The sequence below is a fragment of the Quercus robur genome, chromosome 6, assembly GCF_932294415.1.
Source record: "Quercus robur chromosome 6, dhQueRobu3.1, whole genome shotgun sequence".
NCBI lineage: Eukaryota > Viridiplantae > Streptophyta > Magnoliopsida > Fagales > Fagaceae > Quercus > Quercus robur.
The window spans coordinates 21,245,310-21,273,095 of record NC_065539.1 but is presented as its reverse complement, the minus strand read 5'-3'; the positions used below and the strand labels follow the sequence as shown (position 1 = coordinate 21,273,095).

Below are 27,786 nucleotides of genomic sequence, written 5' to 3'. Positions count from 1 at the left end.
GAAGAAAATGTTACGAACACTGATTTCGAGAGACAATTTGGCAGCTTTTTAAATAAATAAAAAAATCCGTATTGATTTGTTAATTGCCAAGTGATTTTTGACGCAATATTGTTTTTGCTCAAATATAATGCATAGTCGGAGAGAATGGGGTGGCAATGGTTGGAGCCTGAAGGATGCCATCATGCCTGTCAATGTCACAAAGGCATCTTTGGTGCAATACAGGCTAATTATTCTCAAATAAATATGAAATAAAAAGATCGTATGCTACCAAGTTACAAATTCCCAGATCATTATGAAGTAAAATGAGTAAAGAAAGTGCAACTTCCCACATTATTATCTGAATGCTGCAAAATTTTCTGTGTATAATTTGATGAACATAAAATTTTGGTTGCCTATCCTGAATTGTGGTTTCAAATTTCAATCTAACCCTTGAATACAGAAGATGGAGACAAAGGTGGAGTGTCCAACTGGTAAAGATTGAGAGAAGGACCCACAAACCGGAAAAGTATCCAACCTCCAATAACAATGAAGATAGAAGCATAAGCAAACTTGTTGAGCCAAAAAAGCAGACCCTTTTCTCCCACATAAAGCTCTATTGCCTTCTCAGTAATATTCATGTCCTCCCACTTCTTTGGAGGTTCTTCAACTTTCGCCTTCATGGCTTGACCACTGCCAGCAGCACCATCCTCAGCCTGCTGCCTTGACCGCCTTCTCGATGACCTTCGTCTGAACTTTATTTCCACGGGGTTTGGTGGAACAGGTGGTGGCTGTGCACTGTCTCCGCTGGTATTGTTGCTATTAGTATTACTACTTGTGTTGGTGCTTTTGGTGATGATGGGACTTATTCTAAGCGGTTGTTTTCTGCAAGGTAGGAAGATTTGGCTTTGCCTGTGTGTTATTTTTGTGAAGATGAGTGTACTTGAGGATGGTGGTGATTTTGAAGAGAAGGGTTGGAGGAAATTAGTGCCCATTGCTTTGTAGAAGAAGCAACAACAGCAGCAGCAAAAGCTAGTGGTTGAATTTGCTTTCCGTCTTATCCTTTTAGGTGTAATTTGGTCAGATTTTTGGAAATCACTTTCTTTTTTTGGGGGGCTGTTTGGTTTGGGTTGGAAGCAGGTTGGGCTTTTGGTGGGCTTTCATTATTAACTGCGTAAAGTAACCATTTGGAATGGGGAGGATTGAGACCTTAACTCTGAAGGATGCTGATCATGCCATTGTCAATGTCACAAAGCCCTCTTTGGGGCAATAGAAACTAATTATTCTTAAATACATACGAAAAAAAAAATTCATATGCTACCAAATAGTTACAATCTATATATATATATATATATATATATATATATATAACCAAAACTTAGAGAAAATTTGCTTAGAATCAAAATTAGGTTTTGCCTTTGTTAGCTTTTCATATAAATTAAATTTCTTTGATTTTTGCTGTTATTTTTTATTTTATTTTCTAAACTAATGAGTATTATTTTTATACTGTTTCTATTTAGATATTTTGTATTTGAAAATCTTGAATGTAACAAACTGTAATTAAGTTAAAGAATTTCATGCACCTATCTAGGGACGGAGCCAGGATTTATAGTTAGGGGGGGTGAGTATATTGTTAGCTATGTGCAGCGGCTCCAACCTTTAGCTCTACTACTACTTAGCCGTTTGAGGGATTTTTTTTTTTTTTTTTTTTGGTGTGTGTGACTTTGATATTGGGTAAGGACAAAATAATTTTATTTAAAATTTTTAAAGGGCCGGGTTTTTTGTGTTGGGTAAAATTGGTTAATTGAACTTATTTTGTTTCAGATTTACTGTTGGTAATTTTTGTTATTGTGCTAATTTTTTTGGAAGTGTATATTTTGTTTTAGATTTTAGATCTATTGACTTTTTTATGGTCTTTACGAGGAGGAATGCTAGAACTACAAACTTTTTTACAAATTACTTAGGCGTAAATGCACTTTTAGTCCCTACATTTTTCACTTTTTCCATTTTGGTCCCAACATTTTATTTTTACCACTTTTAGTTCCTAAACCAATTAACACATGACATTTAAGTCCTTACCGTCAACCAACTAACAGAAAAAGCTGATATGGCTGACGTGGGCATTAAAATATTATTAAAAAAATTATTTGGCATTTTTTAAATGCCAAAAAAAAATTAATTACTCAATTTTAATTACTCAAAATTTAAAAAATGCCAAAATTTGGCATTTTTTTAATTACTAAATTTTAATTACAAAATTAAAAAAACAAAAAAAAAAATTATTTCAAACAAAAATTTTACTTTCTTTTAATTAAAATTTTTTTTTTTTTTCTCCAGAAGAACATTTAACAAACAAAACCCTTTTCTCTCTCTATTCTCAAACTCTCTTTCTCCTCACCCTCCATGGATGGAAAGTCTCTCTAATCTCAAAGTCTCTCTCTTTGTTCACCGTGGCTCCATGGTCGGAACTCACAAGCTTGGCCTTCTTCTCCACCACACGCCACCGCTATCGTGGTAGTGTGGGACCTAGTAGTCGGCCTCTCCACCGTTGATGTGCAAGCGGCAGAGATATGAAGTGATGAAAGGTTCTTGATGGGCTTTGAGGAGCCGGTGGAGACAACCTTTGGGGAAGCCAAATGCGCTGAGGAGAAAGAATTTGACATTTCTAGACATTTGGGGTTTGGGGTTTACTGGAAATTTGGGTTTGGCATTTGCTGGACATTTCACATTTTGAAATTTTTTCTGTTTTATAAGTTGTTAACTTGTTGTGGTATTGGAAGTTTCTTTGATTATGGTTTGGTTTGGGAGTGGATGAGTTGGGTGCTTTGTTGGGTTTCTATTTTTTGGATGGTTTGGTTTTGGAGTGGTTTCGTTGATGTGCTAATGGATAATTTGATTCGGTGGTGGTGCTTTGCTGGTTGCTGGGTGTTGAGGGCCATTTGTGGAAGCCCAGGCAGGCAGAAAGAAAGCCCAATAATGAGGGCAACAAAGAATTGACAAAATAGATAGCAAAAACCCATTAGGCTCAACATTTTATTTTTACCACTTTTAGTTCCTAAACCAATTAACACATGACATTTAAGTCCTTACCGTCAACCAACTAACAGAAAAAGCTGATATGGCTGACGTGGGCATTAAAATATTATTAAAAAAATTATTTGGCATTTTTTAAATGCCAAAAAAAAATTAATTACTCAATTTTAATTACTCAAAATTTAAAAAATGCCAAAATTTGGCATTTTTTTAATTACTAAATTTTAATTACAAAATTAAAAAAACAAAAAAAAAATTATTTCAAACAAAAATTTTACTTTCTTTTAATTAAAATTTTTTTTTTTTCCAGAAGAACATTTAACAAACAAAACCCTTTTCTCTCTCTATTCTCAAACTCTCTTTCTCCTCACCCTCCATGGATGGAAAGTCTCTCTAATCTCAAAGTCTCTCTCTTTGTTCACCGTGGCTCCATGGTCGGAACTCACAAGCTTGGCCTTCTTCTCCACCACACGCCACCGCTATCGTGGTAGTGTGGGACCTAGTAGTCGGCCTCTCCGCCGTTGATGTGCAAGCGGCAGAGATATGAAGTGATGAAAGGTTCTTGATGGGCTTTGAGGAGCCGGTGGAGACAACCTTTGGGGAAGCCAAATGCGCTGAGGAGAAAGAATTTGACATTTCTAGACATTTGGGGTTTGGGGTTTACTGGAAATTTGGGTTTGGCATTTGCTGGACATTTCACATTTTGAAATTTTTTCTGTTTTATAAGTTGTTAACTTGTTGTGGTATTGGAAGTTTCTTTGATTATGGTTTGGTTTGGGAGTGGATGAGTTGGGTGCTTTGTTGGGTTTCTATTTTTTGGATGGTTTGGTTTTGGAGTGGTTTCGTTGATGTGCTAATGGATAATTTGATTCGGTGGTGGTGCTTTGCTGGTTGCTGGGTGTTGAGGGCCATTTGTGGAAGCCCAGGCAGGCAGAAAGAAAGCCCAATAATGAGGGCAACAAAGAATTGACAAAATAGATAGCAAAAACCCATTAGGCTCAAGCGGCAAGAATAATGGATCACAGGCCCAACAAATAAATAAATGGGTCTTGAAGAGGCAAGCGGGCTCAAAGAAGTCAGGAAAGAAAGAAATAGCATCTCATGGGCAATGTATGAGGTAGAAAAGTGAGAAAGGGTCGCCGCAGGCCCAAGGCAATGCAAACTAAGAGAGTAAGGGTTTATGGTAGGCCCATGAACCCCAAAGATGAGAATAAGGTTATTGGGCCGAGGAAGCCCAATGAAGTTAGTAAAAAGCCCATGGGAGTGTGGAATTAGCGAACGGGCCGAGGAAGCCCAAAGAAAGCAATCGGGCCGTGGATGCCCAAAGGGACATAGGAGCCCATGAGTAAAAGCAAAACAGTGCTCATAACAGGCCACTGAGAAAAGGGATGAACGGCTGGCCCAAAAGAGGTACAGCAGGATTAAGTTATTACGGCAGGAATAACAGTTCAACGTTGCAGGAAATAAAGAAAATCAAGAGTGGGCCAAAGAAATATAAGGCCCATCATCATACAAAGCCTAGCTCCTAAATGGAGTAGGAAACCAAAGAAAGACCCACATGAAAGGTCAGAAAACACAGACGGAGAGTCTCCAGATTACGGCAGACGCATGAGCAGCAGGCAAACTCTTGGACATATCTGAAAGGGAAGCACGCGCAAGGCCCAGGCACCACCAGCCTGTACCTAGCTAATATAGGACATGGTGGGGCCATGGGCCAGAGGTAAGAGGCAAGGGGGGTATGGTTTGGTGGTAGGGAGAGGGGAAAAGATCTATTTGCGGCTCCTACCCAAGCCCTTTTAGGAGGTACGTTCTGTTGGGATGACAGATTACCCAAAAGAGGCAAATTTGAGGGGGAACCGTTGGGTGCATGCCTTGAGAGTAGAGAGAGAAAGCATTTATACCGTGGCAGGAAGAAGTGTTACAGTATACAGAGGAACAAAACAAACTTGCCTCTGTCTGGCAAGGGCGAATGTCGCACAGACTTGGTGGTCGGCAAGTACGCCCAGACCAGACAAAGGCGGTTAAGGGGAAAAATGGTAAAACCTTGGTCACGGCAGGCACTATAAAAGAGCCCTTGTCGTGCCCTGAAAAGAGGATCAAAAAACAGAGCATTTTTACGGAGTGAAAAGAAAAAACAGAGTAAGAAGAAAAGAAAAAAGATAAGAAAGAAAATAGAGAAGAAAAGAAAGGAAACTAAGGAAAAAGGAGAGTTAGTTCAATGGGCATGCACCAATAGATCGGTTTCCCTCTCTCCCCCTTCAAATCTTGCTTTCTTCCAAAACGTAAACAAGGACTCTTTCTCTTTGGGCAATAACCATTCAGGTTCGACTCCCTCAAAGCCATTAATCCCCACAGCAGGATCTTTTTTCCTGGGAGATTATTTGCATTGAGAAGAGGCGTTCTCCCCTCTTTGGCTTTGCTTCGGCAGACTAAGCTTAAAATTTGATTTATGCCCATTTGATTAGCTCGTATTATTTTCTTCACTTTCTTTGTGATTGACATTATCATGACTGTAATCATGCTTTATAAGTAGGGATTACATAGCCATTTATTTAAATAGTCAGAATACTCTGTTTTAGTTATTATTATTATATCTGCTTGCCGTAACTCGTCTACAACAGTTCTGCTTGCTGTAAGTTTACTCCTAGCAGACAAGGCATAAGTTTGTGCACAAACCGGCCCAAGTTGATTTACAATTGGACCGGCCCCAACTTCCTTACTTAGAAATATTCAGGCCCATCACCGCAGGAGGCAGCCCAGCCCATCACCGCAGGAGACAGCCCAGCCTAACACACCATACACGAAAAAGACCCCTACACTGGGTTTCTATTCTTTTGCTTGGGTTTGATCTTCTTGTTCTTTGATTCGGTGGTAGTGATTTGGTTTTTTTTTTTTTTTTTTTTTTTTTGCCAAGAAAATTTATGGGTATGAAGGTTAATGTTTGCTTTACTGGGGATATGGGTTTGGGTTTGGTTAGGATCTGGGTTTAGGGTTTGTTTTTTGCTGGAGATTTATTATAGGGAAAAACACAAAGAACATGAACATGTTCTTCTAAAAAAAATAATGAAAAGAAAAAAAAAGAAAAAAAAGAAAAAAAAGAAAAAAAGACAAGAAAGACATTTAATTAATTTATTTTGTTTTGATGTGTTTGGTTATAAAGAAAGTACAGAAAGGAAAAGAAAAAAAGAAAAGAAAATAAGGATTAATTTGGTTAGAATATGAATCATATACGGGGAAGAACATAAAGAACATGAATATGTTCTTCTAGAAAAAAAAATTGGAATAAAAAAAATTCATTTTAATTAAAAGAAAATAAATTTTTTTTGTTTGTTTTTTATTTTTTTAATTAAAATTGAGTAATTAATTTTTTTTAAAAAATTTTGGCATTTAAAAAATTCCAAATAACTTTTTTAATAATATTTTAATTCCCACGTCAGTTTTTTTTGTTAGTTGGCTGACAGTAAAGACTTAAATGTCACGCGTTAATTGGTTTAGGAACTAAAAGTGGTAAAGATAAAATGTAGGGACCAAAATGGAAAAAGTGCAAAATGTAGGGACTAAAAGTGCATTTACGCTAATTACTTATGTAGCGAATGGTTATTGGTAAGTCAAAAAGTGGTGTAAGCGGTGGGCCAAATGCGAACCAATATGAATTTTCTACCTCAACTGTTTGTAAAAAATATTGTAAAAAAAATTGTGGTAATACCATTACTCTTAAAAAAATTAATGATATTATTAAAGAAAGGCAAAGTGTAATTTTATAGAACAAAATTGCTAAAATTAGTACCCGAATATATACTAATATTAAAAAAAAAAAAAATTTGCGGGGGAGGTCACTACCCCCCAAGTCAAAGCTTGTCTCCGTACTTGCACCTATCCTCATTCAATTTAAGAGATACTATTAAACCAATTTATTCTTTTATTTTGTGTTATATTTTAGTAGAATTTCACGATAATGATAATGAATTGATATTGTATATGTAGTGTCTAATAATAATTTTCAAAATTATATACATAACAGTAGTGTAATGAGAAACTTGGCGTAACCAATATCATTAAAATTGCAAGGAAAAATAATTTTAGTACCTCTAAATGTCTTGGTCGAACTAATGTCATACATATTTAATAACTTAAACTAATATCAATAGCACCACTACAATTCATCATTCATGTGCATAAGCACAGGTTACATACTAGTATGAAATAAAATGAGTAAAAAAGTGCAACTTCCCACATTATTATGGGAAGTTGGTAAATAATTTTGACAATAAAATGAGTATAAATAATTTTGACCGAAATGGACCGATTTATTATTTTGGTTGATATTTTAGTATCATAGTTTACAATAAATGATAGAAGATTGGGAAAGTTATGGTAAATTTTAAAGGTAAATGTTTGTGGGGTGTGGGGGGTAAGAACTGGGGTTCAAGTCTCCAGGATGAAATTTCACATACATATACACTTAAATTAGGTTAGAGTATAAATTTTATCTTATATATATAAAATAAAAAAAAAAAAAAGGTAAAAATAATATGGTGTAAAATAAAAGGAGAAAGGGAGAAGAGTTTAAAAGCAAAAATAATATGGAGTAAAATAAAAAGAGAGAGGAAGAAGAAAATAAAATAGTAGTAATATTTTAATGAAAAAAAATTTAATGTACAAAATTTAATTGACAAATGGAGTGCTAATATTTAAAACGGCCAAGGTGAACATCACCAAACCAAATTGAAACCGTGGCCGTACTGAGAGAAGAAAACATTTAAAAGAACTGTTATAAATAGGACTCGATGAAGTGACCATACCGTATTTGTGTGGTGTATTTATTTTTGGGTAATAGGTCTCATCCCCAGATGCTTGCTGTCCATATTACCGTTTGGGCTTCTATGCCTTTGGAGTCTTCCGTGTGAAGCTTTCTCTCTCCTAGTGAGATTTGTATCTTCCTTGTGAAGCTGAAGGTGGTTCTCGGTCCTTTCTTCTTTTCCTCAGTCTAGTGACGCAATCAGGTGGATTTTGATCTCCTTAATCTCTCATTTTCATCAGTAAGTTTTTCTCCTCTTATCTTTTCCTTATCATATTTAGTGTATTTGGTTCTTGGTTTTGGGTTTATTTCTTGCTATCCGTGGCTATGGCCATGGATGAGACTGATGTTGACACCATTACAAATCAAGCAAAGAAATTCAGTTGGTTAAAAGGTAAAGTTAATTTAGAGGTGGTTCCCTCATCCAAAGAATCATCCAAACGGCTCCTTATTGGGAAAATATTGTCAAAAAAATCCTTCCCTAAGGTTCTGGTTAAGGAAATTTTAGTTAAAGCTTAGAACCTTATAAATGATTTTGAAGTTGCTCTAGTGGACAAAAATGTTTTTGTATTTAGTTTTAATCATGAGGCAGATGTCAGACGTGCTTGGGATAGAAGACCATGGCTACTAAAAGGGGAACACTTGATTCTTAAACGTTTCAGTCCAGACCAGAGTGTTGCTGAAGTAGATTTTTCAGCCACAAAGTTTTGGATTCAAGTTCATAATTTTCCTCTTGATAGACACAGCATGGAGAACCTTCTTAAAATAGGGAGTATTGCCGGTCGTGCTTTGGAAACTGATTTTATTGGGTCTAGTGGAGGAGTTTGGAGGAGATATATCCGGGTTAGGGTAGAAGTTGATGTTAATTGTCCGCTTGCTCCTGGTTTTCCCCTGGAAAGAGATCATCTCCCTGAGCTATGGATTCCTTTCAAATATGAAAAGCTTGGGAATTTTTGCTTTGGTTATGGCATTTTAGGACATGAACAGAGAGATTGCCAAAATAAGGGTGCACAATCGTTCATACAAGAAGGCATGACTGGCTTCTTTGGTAGATGGCTTCGGGCTGACAATGATGAATTTCAGCCTAGAAGGAAATTTGGAAACCAGGTTGAATTGGAGAATGAAGAATGCTATAGGGTCAATGAATCAAACACTGAGATGGCTTCCAGCCGGATCCAGGTTAATCTAGAGTCATCGAATGACATGGTTGCAAGGGAGGAACAAGGCAGTAAAGATCGTCCTGTTGATGTCCTAGAGCCTTGTGTTGAAACGGCAGAGCCAGTGCAGGTTGATGGGACAAGTTTTGGGGATGCCACACTTTGTTTGTCTGAGACGTTGGTAAAACTTGATTCCCATGTTAGTTCAGTTAATTACCAACCAGATGGGTCCATTCCAATTACTTGTCAACCAGTTGGGTCCACCTCCTTTACTTCATGGAATTTGGTATCTGAGGAAAGCCTGGAACCCAATTCAGCCCAAAACATAGCCTATAACCCAGCCCAAAACTCAAGTCTGTGTATAAATAATCCAAACCTTCACCATAAAAAGCCTACTACCAACATGACAAATGGTCCACAAACTCCAAATCAAACCCAGTCCCATAAAGATTCAAAACGTTCCAAAAGGAAACTCAATTCATTAAGCCCACCCAATACCCCTAACTCTGTAAACAAAAAAACTAAGTTCTCGGCTACTCTCATACCCTCACAAACCACTACATTAATTTCCCCTCAACCATCTAGCATAAACCCTCTTGTACATACCACCCCCACCTCCATCCCAACAAGATACCCACGTCGACGATCTCCTAAAAGAATCGCTCTAAAAGACCAAGCTAGAGCCAAAGCTACTGCTCAACCTAAGTTCAAGCAAGGTAAAGGAAGTAGTTCTGGAAATCTCAACTGTTCTTCAGTACAGAAGGATGAAGATAACTCTGTCACTGCTCTTCAGACGGCCGAGGAGGCGAGCCTTATCATGCCCCCAAGTTCGCCATGAGGACCCTTGCATGGAACTGTCGGGGTGCTGGTAGAGCCTCGACAGTTCGAGCCATCAGGGAGCTGATCCGTGAGTCCACTCCGGAGGTAGTCTTCCTGTCAGAAACTAAATCAAAAACTCCAAGAATAGGTATGATAAATTCTAAATTGAAATATGTTGATTTTCATTGTGTGGAGCCTAGCGGGCGTTCTGGTGGCTTAGCTTTGTTTTGGAGGCTAAGTGTTGATTTAGAAGTGGTTTATTCAAACTTGAACCTAATTGCTGCTCTTGTTTATTCTGATCCTCCTAATTCCCCTTGGTTATTATTTGCTGTTTATGGGCCTTGCAAGAGTAGTAAGAAAATGAATTTTTGGAGGATGATAGAGAACATGGTGCTCTCCTTTTCTGGACCTTGGGTAATCATTGGGGACCTAAATTGTATAAAAAGAATGGATGAGAAAAGAGGGGGTCGATCAACTTCTGGTCATAACCCAATATTGTTGGATACTCATTTTGAGTCTGAAACTTTGAATCGCCCCTTCAGATTCGAAGCAATGTGGACGAAGGAAGATAGCAGTAGAGTTGTGGTTGATAATGCTTGGCAATTTGATGTAGAGGGATCCCATAGTTTCCGTCTTGTAAATAAGCTGGAAAAGACGAAGAAGGACTTAAAGAAATGGAATAAGGAGGTTTTCGGCATTGTCAGGGAGAGAATTAAGTCGCTTCAAGCTAACATTGCTGGAATTCAACAAAAACCCCCCACAAAAGAAAATTTAGAATTGGAAGCTGCACTTAGTCTTGAATTAGATGATTGGTTGTTGAGGGATGAATTAAGATTGAAGCAGAAGTCTAGAGAATTATGGTTGAAAGAGGGTGATCGAAACTCGAGATTCTTTCACCTTTCCACTCTTATTCGGAGGAGAAGGAATCGCATAGAGGAAATCAAATTGGAGGACGGATCTTGGATAACTAATAGGTCTGACATCCAGAGTTATTTTGAAGAAAATTTTAAGACTCTGTATCGAACCAGTGAACCCCAAGTTCCTAGAGACCTAGAGAATTTAATTGGCCCTTGCATATCTGAGGAAGAAAATCGAGAGCTTTGCAGAATTCCTTCCAGGGAAGAAATTCGAAAGGTGATTTTTGGAATGAAGTCTCTAAAGGCTCCTAGCCCTGATGGTTTCCCAGCTTTGTTTTATAAACACTACTGGGATATTGTTGGTGATCAAGTGGTGATTGCAACTCAAAGTTTTTTTAGAGACGGCTGGCTATTAAGGAATCTTAATCGGACCTTTATTTCTCTTATTCCAAAGAAACCAGGAGCTTGCAATTTTAATCAATTCCGTCCGATAGGCCTTTGTAATGTTTGTTATAAGGTAATATCCAAGATTTTGGTGAATAGAATGAGACCTTTACTGAATAAGATAGTGGATCCTGCTCAAGTAGCTTTTGTTCCTAACAGAAGTATTACTGAAAATGTGGTGCTTGCTCAAGAGATTGTTCACAACTTCAAGCAGACTAGGAAGAGGAAGGGCTATTTAGGAGTGAAGCTAGACTTTCAAAAGGCCTATGATAGGATGGAGTGGAGCTTTCTTATGAAGGTTCTCAAGGCTTTGGGCTTCAATGATAAGTTTTCCAACCTCAATTATCTATGTATCTCCACAGTCCAATATTCTCTTTTACTGAATGGTGGAGTTTGTCAAAGTTTTAATCTTGGTCGTGGCTTAAGGCAAGGCGATCCACTATCGCCATATCTTTTCATTCTTGGAAGTGAGATTCTTATGAGACTTATTAACAGAGAAGTTGATCGGAAAAATATCTCAGCAATTAAAGTGGCCAGCACAGCTCCCCCTATTTCAAGACTTTGTTATGCTGATGATGTGATTATTTTCTACAAAGCAAAGCATTCTGAACTAGTTAGTCTAAAGAAATGTTTGGAAAAGTATTGTTCTTGGTCTGGCCAGTGTATTAGCATAGAAAAATCTGGTGTTTTTCCATCAAGAGGAGTTAGTATTAATTTTTTGCGCCAAGTAAAAGGCTGCTGGGGTCTTAATTCTCTTCCTCAAAGTACCACTTATCTTGGAGTTCCCCTGTTTTTATCCAAGAACAGGTCCAATGACCTCAAGTTGGTAAAAGAAAGACTAGAGAGCAAGTTGAGTAGCTGGAAGGGTAGGAATTTGTCATGGGCTGGGAGAGCAACTTTAATTAAATCTGTGGCGCAATCTATTCCGACATACACTATGGCTGCCTTGCAATTCCCCAGGAAGTTATGCGATCAACTAGATTCAGTGGTTCGTAGATTCTGGTGGAACCCCAAAACGGAGTCAGGTCACTTCTGGACTCCTATTGCTTGGTCTACTCTATGTAGATCCCAAAAGGATGGTGGTTTGGGTTTTAGGAACTCTTGGGATTTCAATCAAGCCATGCTTTCCAAATTAGCCTGGTGGATATTGTTGGACAAGAACTGTTTGTGTGTTAATGTTTTAAAGGCAAAATATAAGGTTAGACACAATTGGTTAAACCACTGCTTCCTGGGTAATGCTTCACCGGTCTGGAAAAGTTTGGCTGGTGTTAAGCAGCTCATAGCTAAAGCAGCTTGCATGTTGGTGGGGGATGGTAATTCCATAAGGATTTGGGAGGATCCTTGGGTACCAGAGCTTCACGGGTTCATTCCTACTCCAAAGAATGGTGTTGACCCAAATGGTATTCTCTTAGTTTCTCAACTTTTTAATTCTGATTTTTCTGGTTAGGATGTTCATAAACTAAAATGGTGGTTTGAAAACTCCACAGTTGATCTTATTTTGAAAATTCCTATTTTTCCGACCAGTTACAAAGATCAGTGGTCATGGACTTGCACAAGCTCAGGGGAATTGTCAGTGAAGTCGGCTTATTGGAGTTGCCGGGAAACAGTGCATCACAATATTGACCCCGTTTGGAACTGTATTTGGAAAGCTAAACTCCATGAGAGACACAAAATGATGATTTGGAGGATTGCTGCAGGTTGCTTGCCCACCAAAGATAAGCTAAGCAGGTTTGTTGATGCTGCTGATGCTTATTGTCCCCTCTGTAAGATGGAAAGTGAAACCTCCCTTCATCTTTTTGCTCTTTGTCCAGTTGCTAAGGCAGTTTGGTTTAGTAGTAAATGGGGGCTGAGAATGGATTCTTTTGGTTTCTCTTCAGAAGTGGATTTTATTCATTTTTTGTGTTCATCCACATTTCCAAACCAGCTCTGTCAAAAGGATGAGCTTTTATTATTTGGGGCCATTCTTTGTGATGGAATTTGGAAGTTGAGAAACCAAGTCATTTTTGAAGACCTTCCCTTGAGTTGTGATGATCTAATAGCTAGAGTTGGGAAGTTATTTATGGAATTCAAAAACTCTAGACTGACTGCTTCTGATTTTGTAAATATCTCTCATCCTTTGCAAACTTAGGCCCCTCCAAGGCGTCTATCTGTTAAAATTAATGTTGATGCAGCTATTGGTCCATTTCATTCTTCCTTAGCTTTGGTGGCTAGAGACTGGAGAGGGGACTTGGTTTTTGCTTGTTCTCAAAAAGCGAAAACCACCCTCCCTCTCCAGGCAGAGGCTGAAGCTGTGAGATGGGCTATCTCTTTGGCTGCAAAGTTGGAAGCTGACAATGTTATTATTGAGACAGACTCTAAGATTTGTCATGATGCTATTCATGAGCTGATTTTACCCCCGCCTTGGAGAATTGCTTCTATCTTAGCGGACTTGAAGTCTCTTCTTGTTTCTTATTCTAATGCGTCTGTCATCTGGGTTCCTAGGCTAGCTAATATGGCAGCTCATTCCCTAGCTAAATGGTCTCTTGCTTGTAATTTTTTTGGTTCTTTTGATTGGGGTAGCTATCCTCTTTGTTTTGCTTCTGTAATTAAGAAGGAAAGGCTGAGCTAGCCTTTGTTTATTTTTTGGTTTCTCTGTTCAATAAAAATTTCAGTTCCATCAAAAAAAAAAAAAAAAAAAAGGTCTCATCCCACTCCAAAATGCATAAATACTATTGGAAAAAAGCATAAACTTCGATTTGTAGTAAATGAAAATTTTGACATTAAACAAAAAAAGAACAATCTCTGACCACACGCTTAAAGAGTGCGAAGAAGCTATTAATTCTAGTTAGTCTCATCATACGTGTGAAGATGAGGTTTTTTATTTATTTATTTAGTGTCATAATTTTTTATTCATTTCAATTTAAGGTTTATATATTTGTCCAAAATGAGGCTCTTTTAGGGGGGAGGGGGGTTTAGTATCATAATCTTTCATTCATTCCAATTTAATGTTTACACATTTGTCCAATAATATTTTGCATTTGCAAACTACTGATATGGTCAAAGTGTAATGAGGCTAGCACCAAAAAAATGAACACCTAAACAGTTTTGAAATCATTTGTCCATGTGTGAATGTGTTCTTTTTTTTGGAGCTAGCCTCATTATACTCTGGTTGTATCAATAGTTTGTAAATGAAAAATATTATTGGATAAATGCATAAAATTTAAATTGGGATAAATGGACAATTATGAGACTAAACCAAGAGAAAAAAAAAAAAAAAAAAAAAAAAAAAAAAAAAGGATCCCATTGCACAGACGAAGCGTGTATGATGAAGCGAGTTAAAGAGAAAGACTGATTGACTATTGGGGATTTTTTGTAGTGAGATTGCAAATATAAGCATAGGTGGTTTTGTTTGTGTAGGTGGGGTGGGAAGTTTTTTGATTTTTAGAAATAGGTGGGAAGTTTATATCTGTCTAGAGCTCTAGTGGGAAGCTAAAGAGAGATTTCTCAAGTACTAGTTTTTTGTTTTCAAAATTTGTTGAATTATAGTTTGAACCTTATTTTTTATTTTTTAAGGAGGTTTCGGCTAACAAAAGGCCTTAGGACATTTGTTAAAATACCATTTTAGAAATTTTTTAATACTACTTCATGATGAATATAAAAAACTATCAAAAAATAAATTATTTTTTTTATTTTCCCTAAAAAGTTTTTAAAAATATGAAAACCAATTCCCTCAAAACATTCGTTAACATTTCTTTTTTAAGAATAAGAAATATCTAATTAGATTAAAGGTATTTTTGACATTATATAGAGATAAAAATTGTTTAATTTAGATTACATGAAACTTTATTATTAAAATACTAGACTCATCATACGTACTTTGTGCGTGCAATAATGCCCTTTTTTATTTATTTGTTTTTTTTTGGTTTAGTGTTATAATTTTTTTTTTTTTTTTTTTTTATATAGTTGTTTGGTGTTATAAATGTTTAAAAGTGGAATATAAATGTTATAATGTTTAAAAGTGGTATATAAATAACCATATGTTTTTTTTTTTTTTTTTTTGAGAAGAGGTAAGGTAATATAGAATAATATTTAAAAATAAAATAGAGATAATATCCTAAGTTTTAGGCCGAATAGAGAAGATAAAGGAAAAAGCCTAAAATTTAGAAACATTAAATTACTCTTTTAACTAGTTTATTTTTTTTAATTTATTAATTATTTAACTAAAAGATAGGGTTATTTTAAAGAGTTCAAGAATTTGTGTGCGGATATTTTAGTACGCAAAATATTGAAACCCAAAAAGGAAATCTTGTTATTAATAGTATAGACTAGCCTCATTATAAGCGTTTTGCGTGTGCGGAGGCTTTTTCTAATTTTTAATTTTAGGTTTAGTAAAATAATGTTTAAAAATGAGATAGAGATAATGTCATAACATTTATGATTTTTTTTAATGTGAGAACTAATAAAAGTTTGAATATCTAAAACTTAGGAACTTTTTAAAAAATAGTAAATTGTTCTTTTAACTGTTTGTGTTTTTAAATTTAAAATTATTTAACCAAAATATAGAGTTATTTTTTGGATTCTAAGAATTTTTACGAAGATATTTTAGTATGCAAAATGATGAAACCCAAATAAAGAATCCTCTTATTAATAATGTAGAAGATCAATATTTATCCCAAAAAATTATCAAATATAATTTTTTTATAATTTATTAAGATAATTCAATGTATATAAAATTTTAAAGTTTTTTTTTTTTTTTTTTTGGATTAGGAAAATTCAAATTCAACTAAAATTCTAATACAGAACATTCTCAAAAAAGAAAAAAGAAATATATATATATATATATATATGTATATATAATACAGAAATAAAAAAAGGATTCGAATCTTGTAAAGGATCGAACTGTTAATTTCCACAACGACCCACCCATCACACAATAAACGACACGCGTATCCGATTCCGAATTTAACAAAGACCTCACCTCAGAAAAATTACATTCCGCATCGAAAAAAAGGACTTCACCGACGGCGCAACCGCCACATTCAGAACACAAAAAATATATACAAGTCAAAAGTCACAACCCCTCCTTCCTTCACAACAATCGATCCAAGCCATGAGCGACGACCAACCCGAGCAGCCCCGACCCAGAGACCCGTTTCTTCTCAACTACAAGCCGTCGGAGCTCCGAATCGCCTCGGAGTTTCTGTCCACGTGGGCACCCTTCCTCTCCAAAGATCTCTGCCAACACTGTACTCAAACTCTCTCCGATCGTATTCGCTCCCTCGACCTTGGTAACTCTCTTTTCAACTTCAACTCTATTTTCTTCTACTTTTTGTTTACTTTTTCTTTGTTATCGATTTTGCTTTGTAGGTTTTGTGGGTTTGGTTGGATTTCGGTTAGGGTTTTTTTTTTTTTTTTTCTTGTTTCTGAATTTGTATAATTGGGATTGTAGAACTTGACTCCCATGCTGAGCAAGAACACCCAGAAGAGAATTCGAATGCTGAGAAATCAAATAGCCCCAGGGTGAGTGACGATCATGATGATAACTGTGACACCAATTCGATTGGTAGTTGGAAAGATGGCTGGAGCGGGGGCTCTGAACCCGTTGTGGGGCCTTCTACGAGTGGCTCGCCACGGCTTGAAACTCCCCCAAGCCAACAAAAGAAGTCCTGGGCCGACATGGAGGAGGAGGAAGACGAGTTCGAGGAGGAGGAGGAGGAGGAGGAGGAGGAGGACTCTAAGACCAGCAAACGGGTTGTTGATTTGAATGCTGCCACTGGAGAATTGAGGATATCTAAGGTTGTGGTGGAGAAGCCAAAGCTGCCGAGGGAACAGAGAGAGTACATTCGGTTCATGAATTTGCAGCGAAAGAAAGACTTTATTTGCTTGGAAAGAGTTAAGGGAAAGTTTGTTAATATTCTCGATGGACTGGAGCTTCACACTGGTGTTTTTAGCGCCGTGGAGCAGAAGAGGATTGTGGATCATGTTTATCAACTTCAGGCGATGGGGGCAAAGGGAGAATTGAAAGGTTAGTTCGGCCTTACGGGGTCTGCTTGTTTTTAGCTATTTTTTTCGCTTGCTTTCTTGTTTTGGATCTTTTTTGAGTAATTCTGATGGTATTGAAGGTTGTATGTCATTGTTATTGCACTGCCTGCTATGCGGATGACCAAAAAATGTTTATGGGAATTAGGCATTAGATTAGGTCAGAAGCATAAGAGTCGTTGATTCCTTTGCTTACAACAAGCGAGGGGAGAGGGAATTCAAACCCAAGTTCTGCCCATGGGAAGAACTAGGTGGTACCACTGAGCTATAAGGCTCATGGCAATTTGTGTTGAACATTGTTTTATATAATTTAGAGATGTCTCTGGTGTCCTGTTTCAATAATTGTCTCCAACTTAAATTGTAGTCAGCTACTCTAATCGTGTTAAACCTGGTAGCGGCTGAATTACAGACCAAACTCTTGCCACGTAAAGATATTTTGTCTTAATGATTAAGTTCTTATTGTATTTACAAATTGCTCATCCATGCCTGCTGAGCTATATAGCTCATTCGTTATTTGATTTGGTTTTATCATAGTACTTTCTAACCCACGTAAGTGTTGACCTGGTTGTGGTTGATTATCATCATCCAACTGTTTAGTCTATGTGATTGTCAGTTTAGTGATCAATGAGAATGTTCTTGTTTTTGTTCGTTTGGAATCATAGGGTAGGTAAGAGGCTTGGACCAAGAAGTCTTGAATGGGCTTTGGATCAAAACATATGGTCAAGGTCCAAGATTATAAGACACTACATATTTCTGGTTTAATGTCCTTTCCCTAGTAATTATTTGATAATATGACCCGAGGTTCACATGTGCCCAATTAATGGTCAAGTGGTAAAGGATCTAAAACTTTTCAAAAACCATATACCGTTTGCCTATGCAGTATGTTAAATTGGTTTGTCTTTGTTTTGTTATTGTAAAAGCAATAGGGATTCACCCTGTAGTCCATACTCTTTGGCAGACGCAAGCATTGGTGTAACCTGTGTTAATGGTCTATACCTTGGTTTGACATGATACTTATTTGGATGAACTAAACAGTCATTTGATTGGTAGTGCCAGTGTTTTATATCCTGACTTCCTATGTTCTTCTGTTAGTTCTTCTCCTTTCATTTGTTAATTATTTGGTTAATACTATGGTTAAGGTATACATTTTGATTGTTGACCTGGATGCTATAAATAAGCAATGATCAAATTTTGATTTATCCATGAATTGGTTTGGGTGGGAATTTCTTTTTATTCTTTCTTTAAAACTTCTTTTTTAATATGGTCAACCCCAATGTTTTGGAACTAAGGTTTTGTTGTTGTGTAATAATTGGGAAATATAAATATATATATATATATATTTAAACATTATTTATGTATTTCTAAACTTTTTGCAGAGCGGACATATTCAGCACCCAGTAAGTGGATGAAGGGCAAGGGGCGTGTAACCCTCCAATTTGGGTGCTGTTACAATTATGCAATAGTAAGTCCTTTTGACTACTTGACCTATCAATCATGTTTTATTATGGGTCTCAGTAATTATTATACTCCGACAGCATCAGTAATCACAGAAAGAATTCTAATAAATAATAGAATGTTAAAACTTCCACTCTTTTTGTGGCAGGATAAAAATGGTAATCCACCTGGCATCCTCCTGGATGAACTTGTAGATCCTATACCTCCTCTTTTCAAGGTGATCATTAGGAGGCTGGTCAGATGGCATGTACTTCCTCCAACCTGTGTACCTGATAGTTGCATTGTCAATATCTATGAAGAAGGGGATTGTATACCTCCACACATTGACAACCATGATTTTATGCGGCCTTTCTGCACTGTGTCATTTCTAAGTGAGTGTGATATTCTTTTTGGATCAAACTTGAAGATTGTGGGTGCTGGTGACTTTGCGGGTCCCTATTCCATCTCCCTGCCATTGGGGTAAGTATGATGAGCTGAATTTTTTTCCTGCGTTTTATGTCCCTCCTACTATTATTTTCTGCAGCTTGTTACTTGTCATAACATTTTCTTTTTTTTAAGTTTTATTATTCCTTTGTTTTTGAATTGGAATAAATTAGTTGGTTTTTTACTCCAGATCTGTTCTTGTCTTGAATGGAAATGGGGCTGATGTGGCTAAGCATTGTGTGCCTGCCGTTCCTTCAAAGAGGTATTGGTTTGAAATGTAAATCACCATTCTTGTTTACTTTAACTTCTTCTACAGATGGCATTGTTTTTTTCAATCCACTTACATTTTATTGTTATAATTTTCTTAGGATATCAATCACATTTAGAAGAATGGATGAATCCAAACGACCAACTGGGTTTGTTCCAGAACCTGATTTGCAGGGGATTCAACCATTGTCATATGAAGATGACAAAGCACAGAAGTTAAATGCTACAAAACCTGAGCACCATATGAAAAAACAGTCAGTTAGGAGAGCAGTTAACATGGAAGCAAGGGGATCTGCTGAGAGAAGTTACACCTATACAGAGCCTCGTGAATCAACTTGGAGTCGACGAGGGCCTGCAAATAGGCGGAGAGTTGGGTTGAATCTGAGCAGCTGATGAGTGCAGCATTACAAAGAGCCAAACCCCTGTTGGTTTTGTGTTATTTTTCTTTGGTCATTTTCTGCTGTGGAAAGCTGATCATCAATTGTGTGCAGTGGTTTTCTACAGATGAGTTTGAATCCTGCTATTTCCACTGTTTGGTGTTTGAAAGAGCTATGGAGAGGATTTGACTGCTTTGTAGTTGTGTCAAAGGCTGTCTTATTATGATTCTTATACAAGTAATTGTGTGGATATATTTTTGACTGAAATTGGAAGTTCAAGTGAGGGGCAAGTTTGTGAAGGTCATAAAGTTGGTTTGATTAATTAAATCAGAAATGCATTGGACATGCCGTTAGAAGTTATGCAGCCGGAATCTCTGGATTGTCTGGATTGATAACACAGTCATCCTGATGAATGACCGGGTTGTGAGCTAGCTAGGGTAGTGTTATTGGATTTTTAGCTTGAAGCGTGGCTGGATTGAAACTGCTTGCTTGTGACAGATCGTTTTTTTTTTTTTTTTTTTTTTTAGATTCCTATGGTGCAATAATTAAATGTTTGTATAATTTTACTGATATGATATTATGAAGTATTTTTTTCCATTTTTTTTCCCGGCATGTGCGTGAGTATTTCATTTGTAAACTGTGAGAATCACTTTAATTGCTTTTCAATGCACTTTCTATTAATAAAACTAGGATTTGGAGATTTTGATTGAATTCTTCATTGTCTATTTGCATTCAAACTTCTTATTAAATCTCTGGCGTGAGTATTTCATTTGTAAACTGTGAGATTCACTTTAATGGCTTTTCAATGGACTTTCTATTGATAAAACTAGGAATTGGAGATTTTGATTGAATTCTTCATTGTCTATTTGCATTCAAACTTCTTGTTAAATCTCTGGCGTGAGTATTTCATTTGTAAACTGTGAGATTCACTTTAATGGCTTTTCAATGCACTTTCTATTGATAAAACTAGGAATTGGACATTTCGATTGAGTTCTTCATTGTCTATTTCTTGATTGAATTCAAGCTTATTAAATCTGGCAGGTTGAGATTTAGTACATGTGCTGGCGAGTTCAGCAATTAAAATTTGGAAACAATTTCTTTGTAATTAATATTTGAGATGAGGTTGAAATGATACAGGTTGCTGCATTTGAAATGAGTTTGAAACTTACTAGTAACAGTATTGCTTCTGAGTTTGTTAGAAAGAGGTGTAGTTTGGTACGTGTTGTTCATTTTCAATTTTTTATACTCTTTTTTTTTTCTCAAATTTTATACTTGTTTTCTATTTCCAACTCATTTTATGTTTGGCACAATTTTTCTTGTCTACATTTTTTTGTTTTCACTTTTTAATTAAAAATTCATCACAAACTTTGAGTTATATATATATATATATATATATATATATAACGAAAATGCCAACATATTCATTTTCAATGAAAATAAAAACGGCAAAAGGTGTATTTATTTTTTGTATTCAAACTCAATTTTTTGGATACTGAAATTGAAAACTTAGTACAAATAACAAAACCAAACCAATTTAGTCAAATCCTAAAATTGAATATCGAAAAAAAAAAAAAAAAAAGGACTCATTTTCACATTTGAGAGTGTTTGGTAAATTGTTTTAAATACATAATTTGGATATAAAATACATCATACATGGATTTAGTATTGTTTTCTACTTTTTTAAGAAAAATTACTTCTTCTTTTTCACTTACACGCTCACATAAGTTAGGTGGGGTCCTTTGTGTTTTCACAATATTTACGGAATTTCCACTTTATTGGCTTTTATGATCTATTTTCATTTTTTGTATTCAAATCCAATATTTAGAATACTAAAAATGAAAACTAGGTAAGAATTCTTAAATCAAATTTGTTATAGATCCCACTAAAAATTGAAAAAGAAAACAAAAAATAATCATTTTTTCAATTAACAGCCTCTCAATATTTCCTTGAATTCAACCTGTAACAGTCTCATTCCTTTTTTATAACTTCTAACGTTTTTAGACTGTGTGTGTGTGTCTCTCTCTCTTAGTTTTAACTTTTCCAGATTGTGCAATTTGTTTGATTTTTGACACTATCATTAGGCCTGTTCAGCCACCGCCCACTGCCAATGGAACCGCCCCTCACCGCACCAAGCCACCTGCCTTAGAGCTCCACCCCAGGTGTTTGGTGCGGTGGTTGGCAACGTTTTCCAAGTACTTCGCAACTAGGTGCGGCAAGTAGTGGTGAGTTTAGCCCACCGACAAAGACCGAACCACACCACCTCTCTATATATATAATGTTTGAGTGAGATAGAGAAAGCTCCGAGAGAGAGAGAGAGAGAGAGAGAGAGAGAGAGAGAGAGAGAGAGAGAGAGAGAGAGAGAGAGAGAGAGAGAGAGAGAGAGAGAGAGAGAGAGAGAGATTAAATCTAAAGGTAGAAGAAGAAAAAGAAATTGATGTTAGGGTTGAGTTAGGTTATACGTATATAAAACGAAGTCATTTTGGTTTTATTTTTTAAAATTTCAGCTGCTAAAACGAAGTCATTTTTGGGTTTTATTTTTAAAATTTTTGATGCTAAAACGACGTCGTTTTGGATTTAAAAAAATAAAATGAAACTATGGAACAACGTTGGTTTATGTTAGGTTAAATTTCTTAATTTCCCATTTCTTAATCTGCCACTCTGATGCCTCCATTCTCCAAGCATCTTTTTCTCCTCTATCTTTTTTTCTCATAGCTATTCTTTGGAAGTTTCAAGAGAAGGTTTTGATGGTCAATACCTAGGGCTACTATGCTTCTCCTTGCTACTTGGTATGTGAATTTATTTGATGCTCAATACCTAGGATACTAACTATGCTTTGCCTTACTATGATTTTTAGAAAGATTGTGAATTTATTTGAGATATTTTGTGTGGGTATTTAAGAAATATTGTGAATATGCTTTTTTTTTTTTTAATGAATACTTGAATTGTTTGATGATTCTAAATGGGTTGTTTGATGTGGATTGAAGTTTTTAAAAAAAAAATATTTTTGGTTATTGGTTTTAACCGAACTAACCGCACCGAACTAGAATGGTGAACTACACCTTGTGTAGACTGGTTTCCACCCCTCCACAAGTGAGGTGCAGTCAGGGTTGAGGGGAAACTGCACCCTATAGGTGCGATGCAACAAGCCTCCAAAAATCAGCCGCACCGCACCGTGTACAACCCTAACTATCATTATGAGATTTGCCCTTCCTTATCATGCATTTGCAGTGGGTTTGGTTCTCTCTCTCTCTCTCTCTCATAGACATACGGGATGCGTAAAGGTGTTTGTTTCTTTGGCCTAATAGGCATGGTCTTCTTTCTATCTTTGATCAACTTTTAGACTTTGTTTTTTCTCTCTCTCTCGCGTCTTATCTAAAATCCTGAGCTACTTACCTCATAAAAGGGATTGCCCTAGTGTGCAAAGCCGCAGTGCTAGACTCCCTATTCTCTTGGTTAATCGTCCTCTTTGCCCTTATTTTCTTCCCATCTCTTTAAACACATCACAGTATCATTTCCATCTCTCTCTCTCTCTCTCTCTCTCTCTCTCTCTCTACTGCTACTATAGTCTCATTTTCATTTGCTTGCCGTCTTACCAAGTCTAAGATAAAAGACCATAATATAAGGCAAACCCTAGCCACAAGTTTTTATTTCACTGTTTTGAAGCATTTATTTATGGGAAATGCTAACGAATGCTCTTAGGACACTGGTTAATAATCCATTTAAAAACAGTTTTTATAGGAAATGAAAAAAAAGTAACTAATATTTTGACAGTTTTTTTCATTTCCCATAAAAGTGGTATCAAAACTTTCCTAAAATGGATTATTAATGAGTGCCCTAAGAGCACTCGTTAGCCTGACCCTTTATTTATTATGTGATAGCAGAGTCATTTCTTGGTAAAGCACAGCAAAATTATGGGAGAACCCGGATAAGAGAGACATGTTTAATTTTTTTACTGATAAGACAATATTTCCCTTTCTTTCATTTCTCTCAAACTGAACCAATACATATTTGGTTTAAGGAAGTCATAGATCTGCCCCCTCAAGAATTGTACTCCTAGGAAGATATCATGCGCTGCGTAAAGGATGATATGGAATTGTTCTGATGCTTATGATTACAAGCTGCTACTTACATAATGGAGCAGCTACTTACATAATGGAGTTTGTGGAATGTGATTATTGCTGAATTAGTGGATCTTTTGAACTCAAAATAGGATTTGTGTCGTTGGAAGTGGCTTGGATTCACGAGGATATTAAGTTAATATAGGAATATTTTGTTAGTATATTCTTTGTTATTATTTCTTTATGATGTATTCAAGTTGCTCTAGTTTTTGCTATTGTTGCAAAAGAGAATGAGGAGAATGCTCCCTTTTTCTCTTTCCCATTATATAATGTGTTATTAAATTAATAAAGTCAACTATCGTATCCTCTTTAAAAAAAAAAAAAAAAAAAAATCTTACAAGAACAACAAACAAAATCACAACACATAAAGCTGAGTATGGCTTCTTTTTTTCCAGCAACGTGGGACAAACTGAGATTTTCCTACTGAACTGTCACCAAGCCATGAATCTCGCTTTACTTTCCTTTCTTAAAACACTTCAAGCCGCTTCCCTCACTCGACTTTCCTTTCTTAAATCACTTCAAGCCGCTTCCCTCCTATATCTCGGTGTCAATATATATTTTTGTGCATGTTGTTAAAGTTGAAACTTACTATAGTCAGTATTATATTAACAGTACTTCATAATCTACTTCTAAATTTTGAATCTTTTGTTGGTTTGAGTATCTTTTGTCTCATTCTTCATGTTTCACTCTATACTCCACAAATGTAAACATGCATGTTCTCACTAGCAACCAGGAGTGGAGCCAGGAGTTTTTATTTGGGGGGACCAAGTGGCGGCACTAATATATTTATCGAGACAAACCTCCACACACATATATATATGTATACACACGCTTTTTTATTATATACACACACACTTTTTTATTTGATAAGTTATACATATACACACACCTAACAACAACAAAAAGTTTAGTATTTTCAATCAAAATTATGTTTGATAGCTATCTTTCATAAAATAAAATGCATTTTTACCATTTTCATAGTGAAATTCTTAAAAAGTTTCATTTTCAATACAAATGATAAAATTTTATATTATAAGTAAACAAATCTTTCAATTGAATTAATGAAATTTTCAAAAACATGAATGGTCCAAAAATTGAAGAAATAAGTTAGGTTTCAAACATATTTGAAGTTATCTTACTCTAACCAATTATGTGGCAACTAAAGAAACATTTTATGTGTAGTTTTAGTGACAAGATTTTTCTAATGAGTCAATGACTTGTTAATCGTCACATAATAGGTTGAAAAAATAGATTCAAACATATTTAGTGCTAAACTTTATTAAATATTTAATAGATATAATAGCACATTTTACAAAAAAAAAAATAGAATTGTGAAAAATAACATCATGTCTCTATTACTACTAGACCAATTTTTTTTTTAAGAGCATCATTGGACTAATTCAAATATTTGAGAGGACTACCGCCGCACAACCTTGGTGCGGTGGTTACTCCACAAGTATAAGTGCTTGTGGGATGTGAAGTGTGAGGTGTGGGGGCCAAGGGGTAGGATTCAAGTTTCTAGGAGGAAGTTTTACACTCATATATATTTAGATTATATATAGTATAATTTATATCTTGTATCAATATATATATATATATATTAAAAAGAATTTCAAAATTTTAGGGAGGCCATGGCCCCCACCCTTGTACATAGCTCCGCCCCTGCTAACAATCAATTTTAAATTTCATATTTTCTCGTACATATTCTTGCTGAAATTATATTCAAAATTTGCTTACTTATCATTTAAAAGTTCTTAAATTAAAATTTTCTCCTACATATATTGGACTTTCATCTTTAATGCTCATGCAGTCTCTCTTCCTCCCTTCTTCCCCACTTACTCACCCCCACAACAAATTCCTGACTATTTCTTCTTCTTTCTTGTTTTTAATGGTTTAGAATTCACTAAAATCAACTTGTGGGGGATTAAAGCAATACAAAGTGGAGGAAGGTATGCATCTTTCTATCCCCTTTTTCTGTCTCACGCACATCCTACAATTAATTGAGAACAACTATTATGAATGTTTTTTTTTTTTTTTTGGTGAAATTTTTTTAACTCTACTTGTTGAGTGACATGCATGTTTGTATTATACATAATTATATTAGGAAGAAGAATAATAAAGATTACATTTTTAACACGGCTTTAAATCAAAGTTAGTGGGAAGGAAGAATCCAATGATTTGATAGGTGACATGAGTCTTGAGACTACAATAATTTGTTATAAGCGTTCCTTAATGTCTTGGGAAAAAAAATTAAATTATTGTCATGACGCACCCAAAAAATTTGGAAGTACAGGTATCAATTCTAATGAACTCAATTATTGGTATTTTGTAGCTAGGTGCTACATTTTTTTCCCTTTTTTTGAGTTTCAAATCTGATGGTCTCAAATCTCAACATCACGTGTTAAGAATTGTGAGAATAATTCTTTCCCAAAAAAAAGAATTAAAAGAAATTGAGAATAATTATCCTAACCTTAAGTTGGTAATGTATATTAATATTATGTACTTAAAAATTTGGCTGTTTAAACTAGATCCTCTCTTGTATCTAGTATGTTACTTTGTTTAGCTATAAATAGGATGCGAAAGCAAAATGCAGGGGAACCTTATGGGCCTTGAGAAAAAAAAAAAAAAAAAGACCTATAGCGGCGGTTTTGAAATTGCTAGTGTAGGTCCGCAGGACCTATTGTCACACTCCTTGGGCAGCGCTACAAAAAACCAAGAAAAAAAAGCGCCAGGATAGGGCATTTTGGCCTATATCGGCACTTTTTGAAGTTATAGCCACGGTTTAAAAATGTTAGGATAGCCCCAATTTTTTGTAGTGTTATAAGACTAAAGTCCAAGAATACTAACTTGCATAAAATTAGATAAAATTATATGTATATATTATCTACAATGGCAAAGGCTCGCTGTGATAACGATAAAAATTAAGATGGAAAACTTAATATAAATAGCTTAACCTAAGAGCATTCATATTTGGGTGCTAAAAAAATTAGTATTTAGTATCCAAATAGCTACTTTATCTATTTTAACTCATTATTTCACGACTCACCTTTCATCTCATGTCTTATTTATCACATCATAGTCAAACACTATTCATCTCTCTCTCTCTCTCTCTCTCTCTCTCTCTCTCTCTCTCTCTCTCTCCCTCTGAATAAACCTAGTAACCACCAAAACTGCTACCCCAACAACTGCCAAACCTACCACCGCCACCCAAAATCAACCACCACCATCATCATCGTCCTCAAAGCCACATCCCACCACATCAAAAACCCACGACCCAAAACCACCACCACATACCCCAAACCCACAACCATATTAAACACAAACCCATATGAACATACACCCAAAAAATTCATAACTGTCACAAACAAAAACCCAATAACAAACAACACATACCCAAAAACGATCTCAACCCACCATTGACAATCCTGCCGATCAACCCAAAACCATACCCACAAGTCATAGCACCACAAACCCAACACTCTGGTCATCACCGCAAACCCACCCCCAAAATTGCAACAACCAATGCCAAGCAAATTGAATCAAGCATGGAGCAAAGATGAATTCCAATACGGTGGAGAGATGAGTTTGCTTTTTTGAAACTCGATTTAAAGTAGAACATGACAGCCTTAGCTCTGCAACGGTAAGGAGGTGATGAGAGAGAGAGAGAGAGAGAGAGAGAGAGAAATAAAAAATATTAGCAACTTGCTACTAGACACTAGTAGTAGATTATTGTAGCTAGTTGTTAACTCTTTTTTTTAGTTTTAGCACCTCTAATGAGCATGTACTTTGGTGTTTGAAGTGCTAAAGCAACATTTTAGCTATTTTAGCATTTCCAATGTGAATGCTCTTATACTTTAACAAAGGAAGTGTGGTTTCATAATGAACTAGGATATTTAAATTATTCTTATCTTTAATCATGAATTTGAAACACAAAAATTTAAAATAAAATATGTCATCTTGATATGTTTTTGAAAGAGACTGTCTAAAATAGAATCTTCTTTATACCCTAAGCTGACCTTTTATCTTTTGAAATAGTTACAATAT

General features: G+C 35.8%; 3 protein-coding genes across 3 annotated transcripts; 2 read left to right on the top strand and 1 right to left on the bottom strand.

Moving 5' to 3' along the window:
* Positions 1 to 207: 207 nt before the first annotated feature.
* Positions 208 to 1,057, bottom strand: LOC126733226 (uncharacterized). Its single transcript, XM_050436441.1, has one exon. It carries the CDS (start codon positions 969 to 971, stop codon positions 423 to 425), a length of 549 nt encoding a protein of 182 aa, XP_050292398.1. The 5' UTR covers positions 972 to 1,057; the 3' UTR covers positions 208 to 422.
* An 8,741-nt stretch (positions 1,058 to 9,798) lies between these two features.
* On the top strand, positions 9,799 to 13,692 carry LOC126689975 (uncharacterized). The gene is made up of 3 exons (XM_050385125.1): positions 9,799 to 12,484; positions 12,572 to 12,963; positions 13,213 to 13,692. Exons 1-3 carry the CDS (start codon positions 9,799 to 9,801, stop codon positions 13,690 to 13,692), a joined length of 3,558 nt encoding a protein of 1,185 aa, XP_050241082.1.
* A 2,315-nt stretch (positions 13,693 to 16,007) lies between these two features.
* Positions 16,008 to 20,335, top strand: LOC126733224 (RNA demethylase ALKBH9B). The gene is made up of 6 exons (XM_050436439.1): positions 16,008 to 16,351; positions 16,513 to 17,088; positions 18,479 to 18,564; positions 18,706 to 19,016; positions 19,171 to 19,242; positions 19,349 to 20,335. The coding sequence occupies exons 1-6, from the start codon at positions 16,174 to 16,176 to the stop codon at positions 19,638 to 19,640; spliced, it is 1,515 nt and encodes a 504-aa protein (XP_050292396.1). The 5' UTR covers positions 16,008 to 16,173; the 3' UTR covers positions 19,641 to 20,335.
* The last annotated feature ends 7,451 nt before the right edge of the window (positions 20,336 to 27,786 follow it).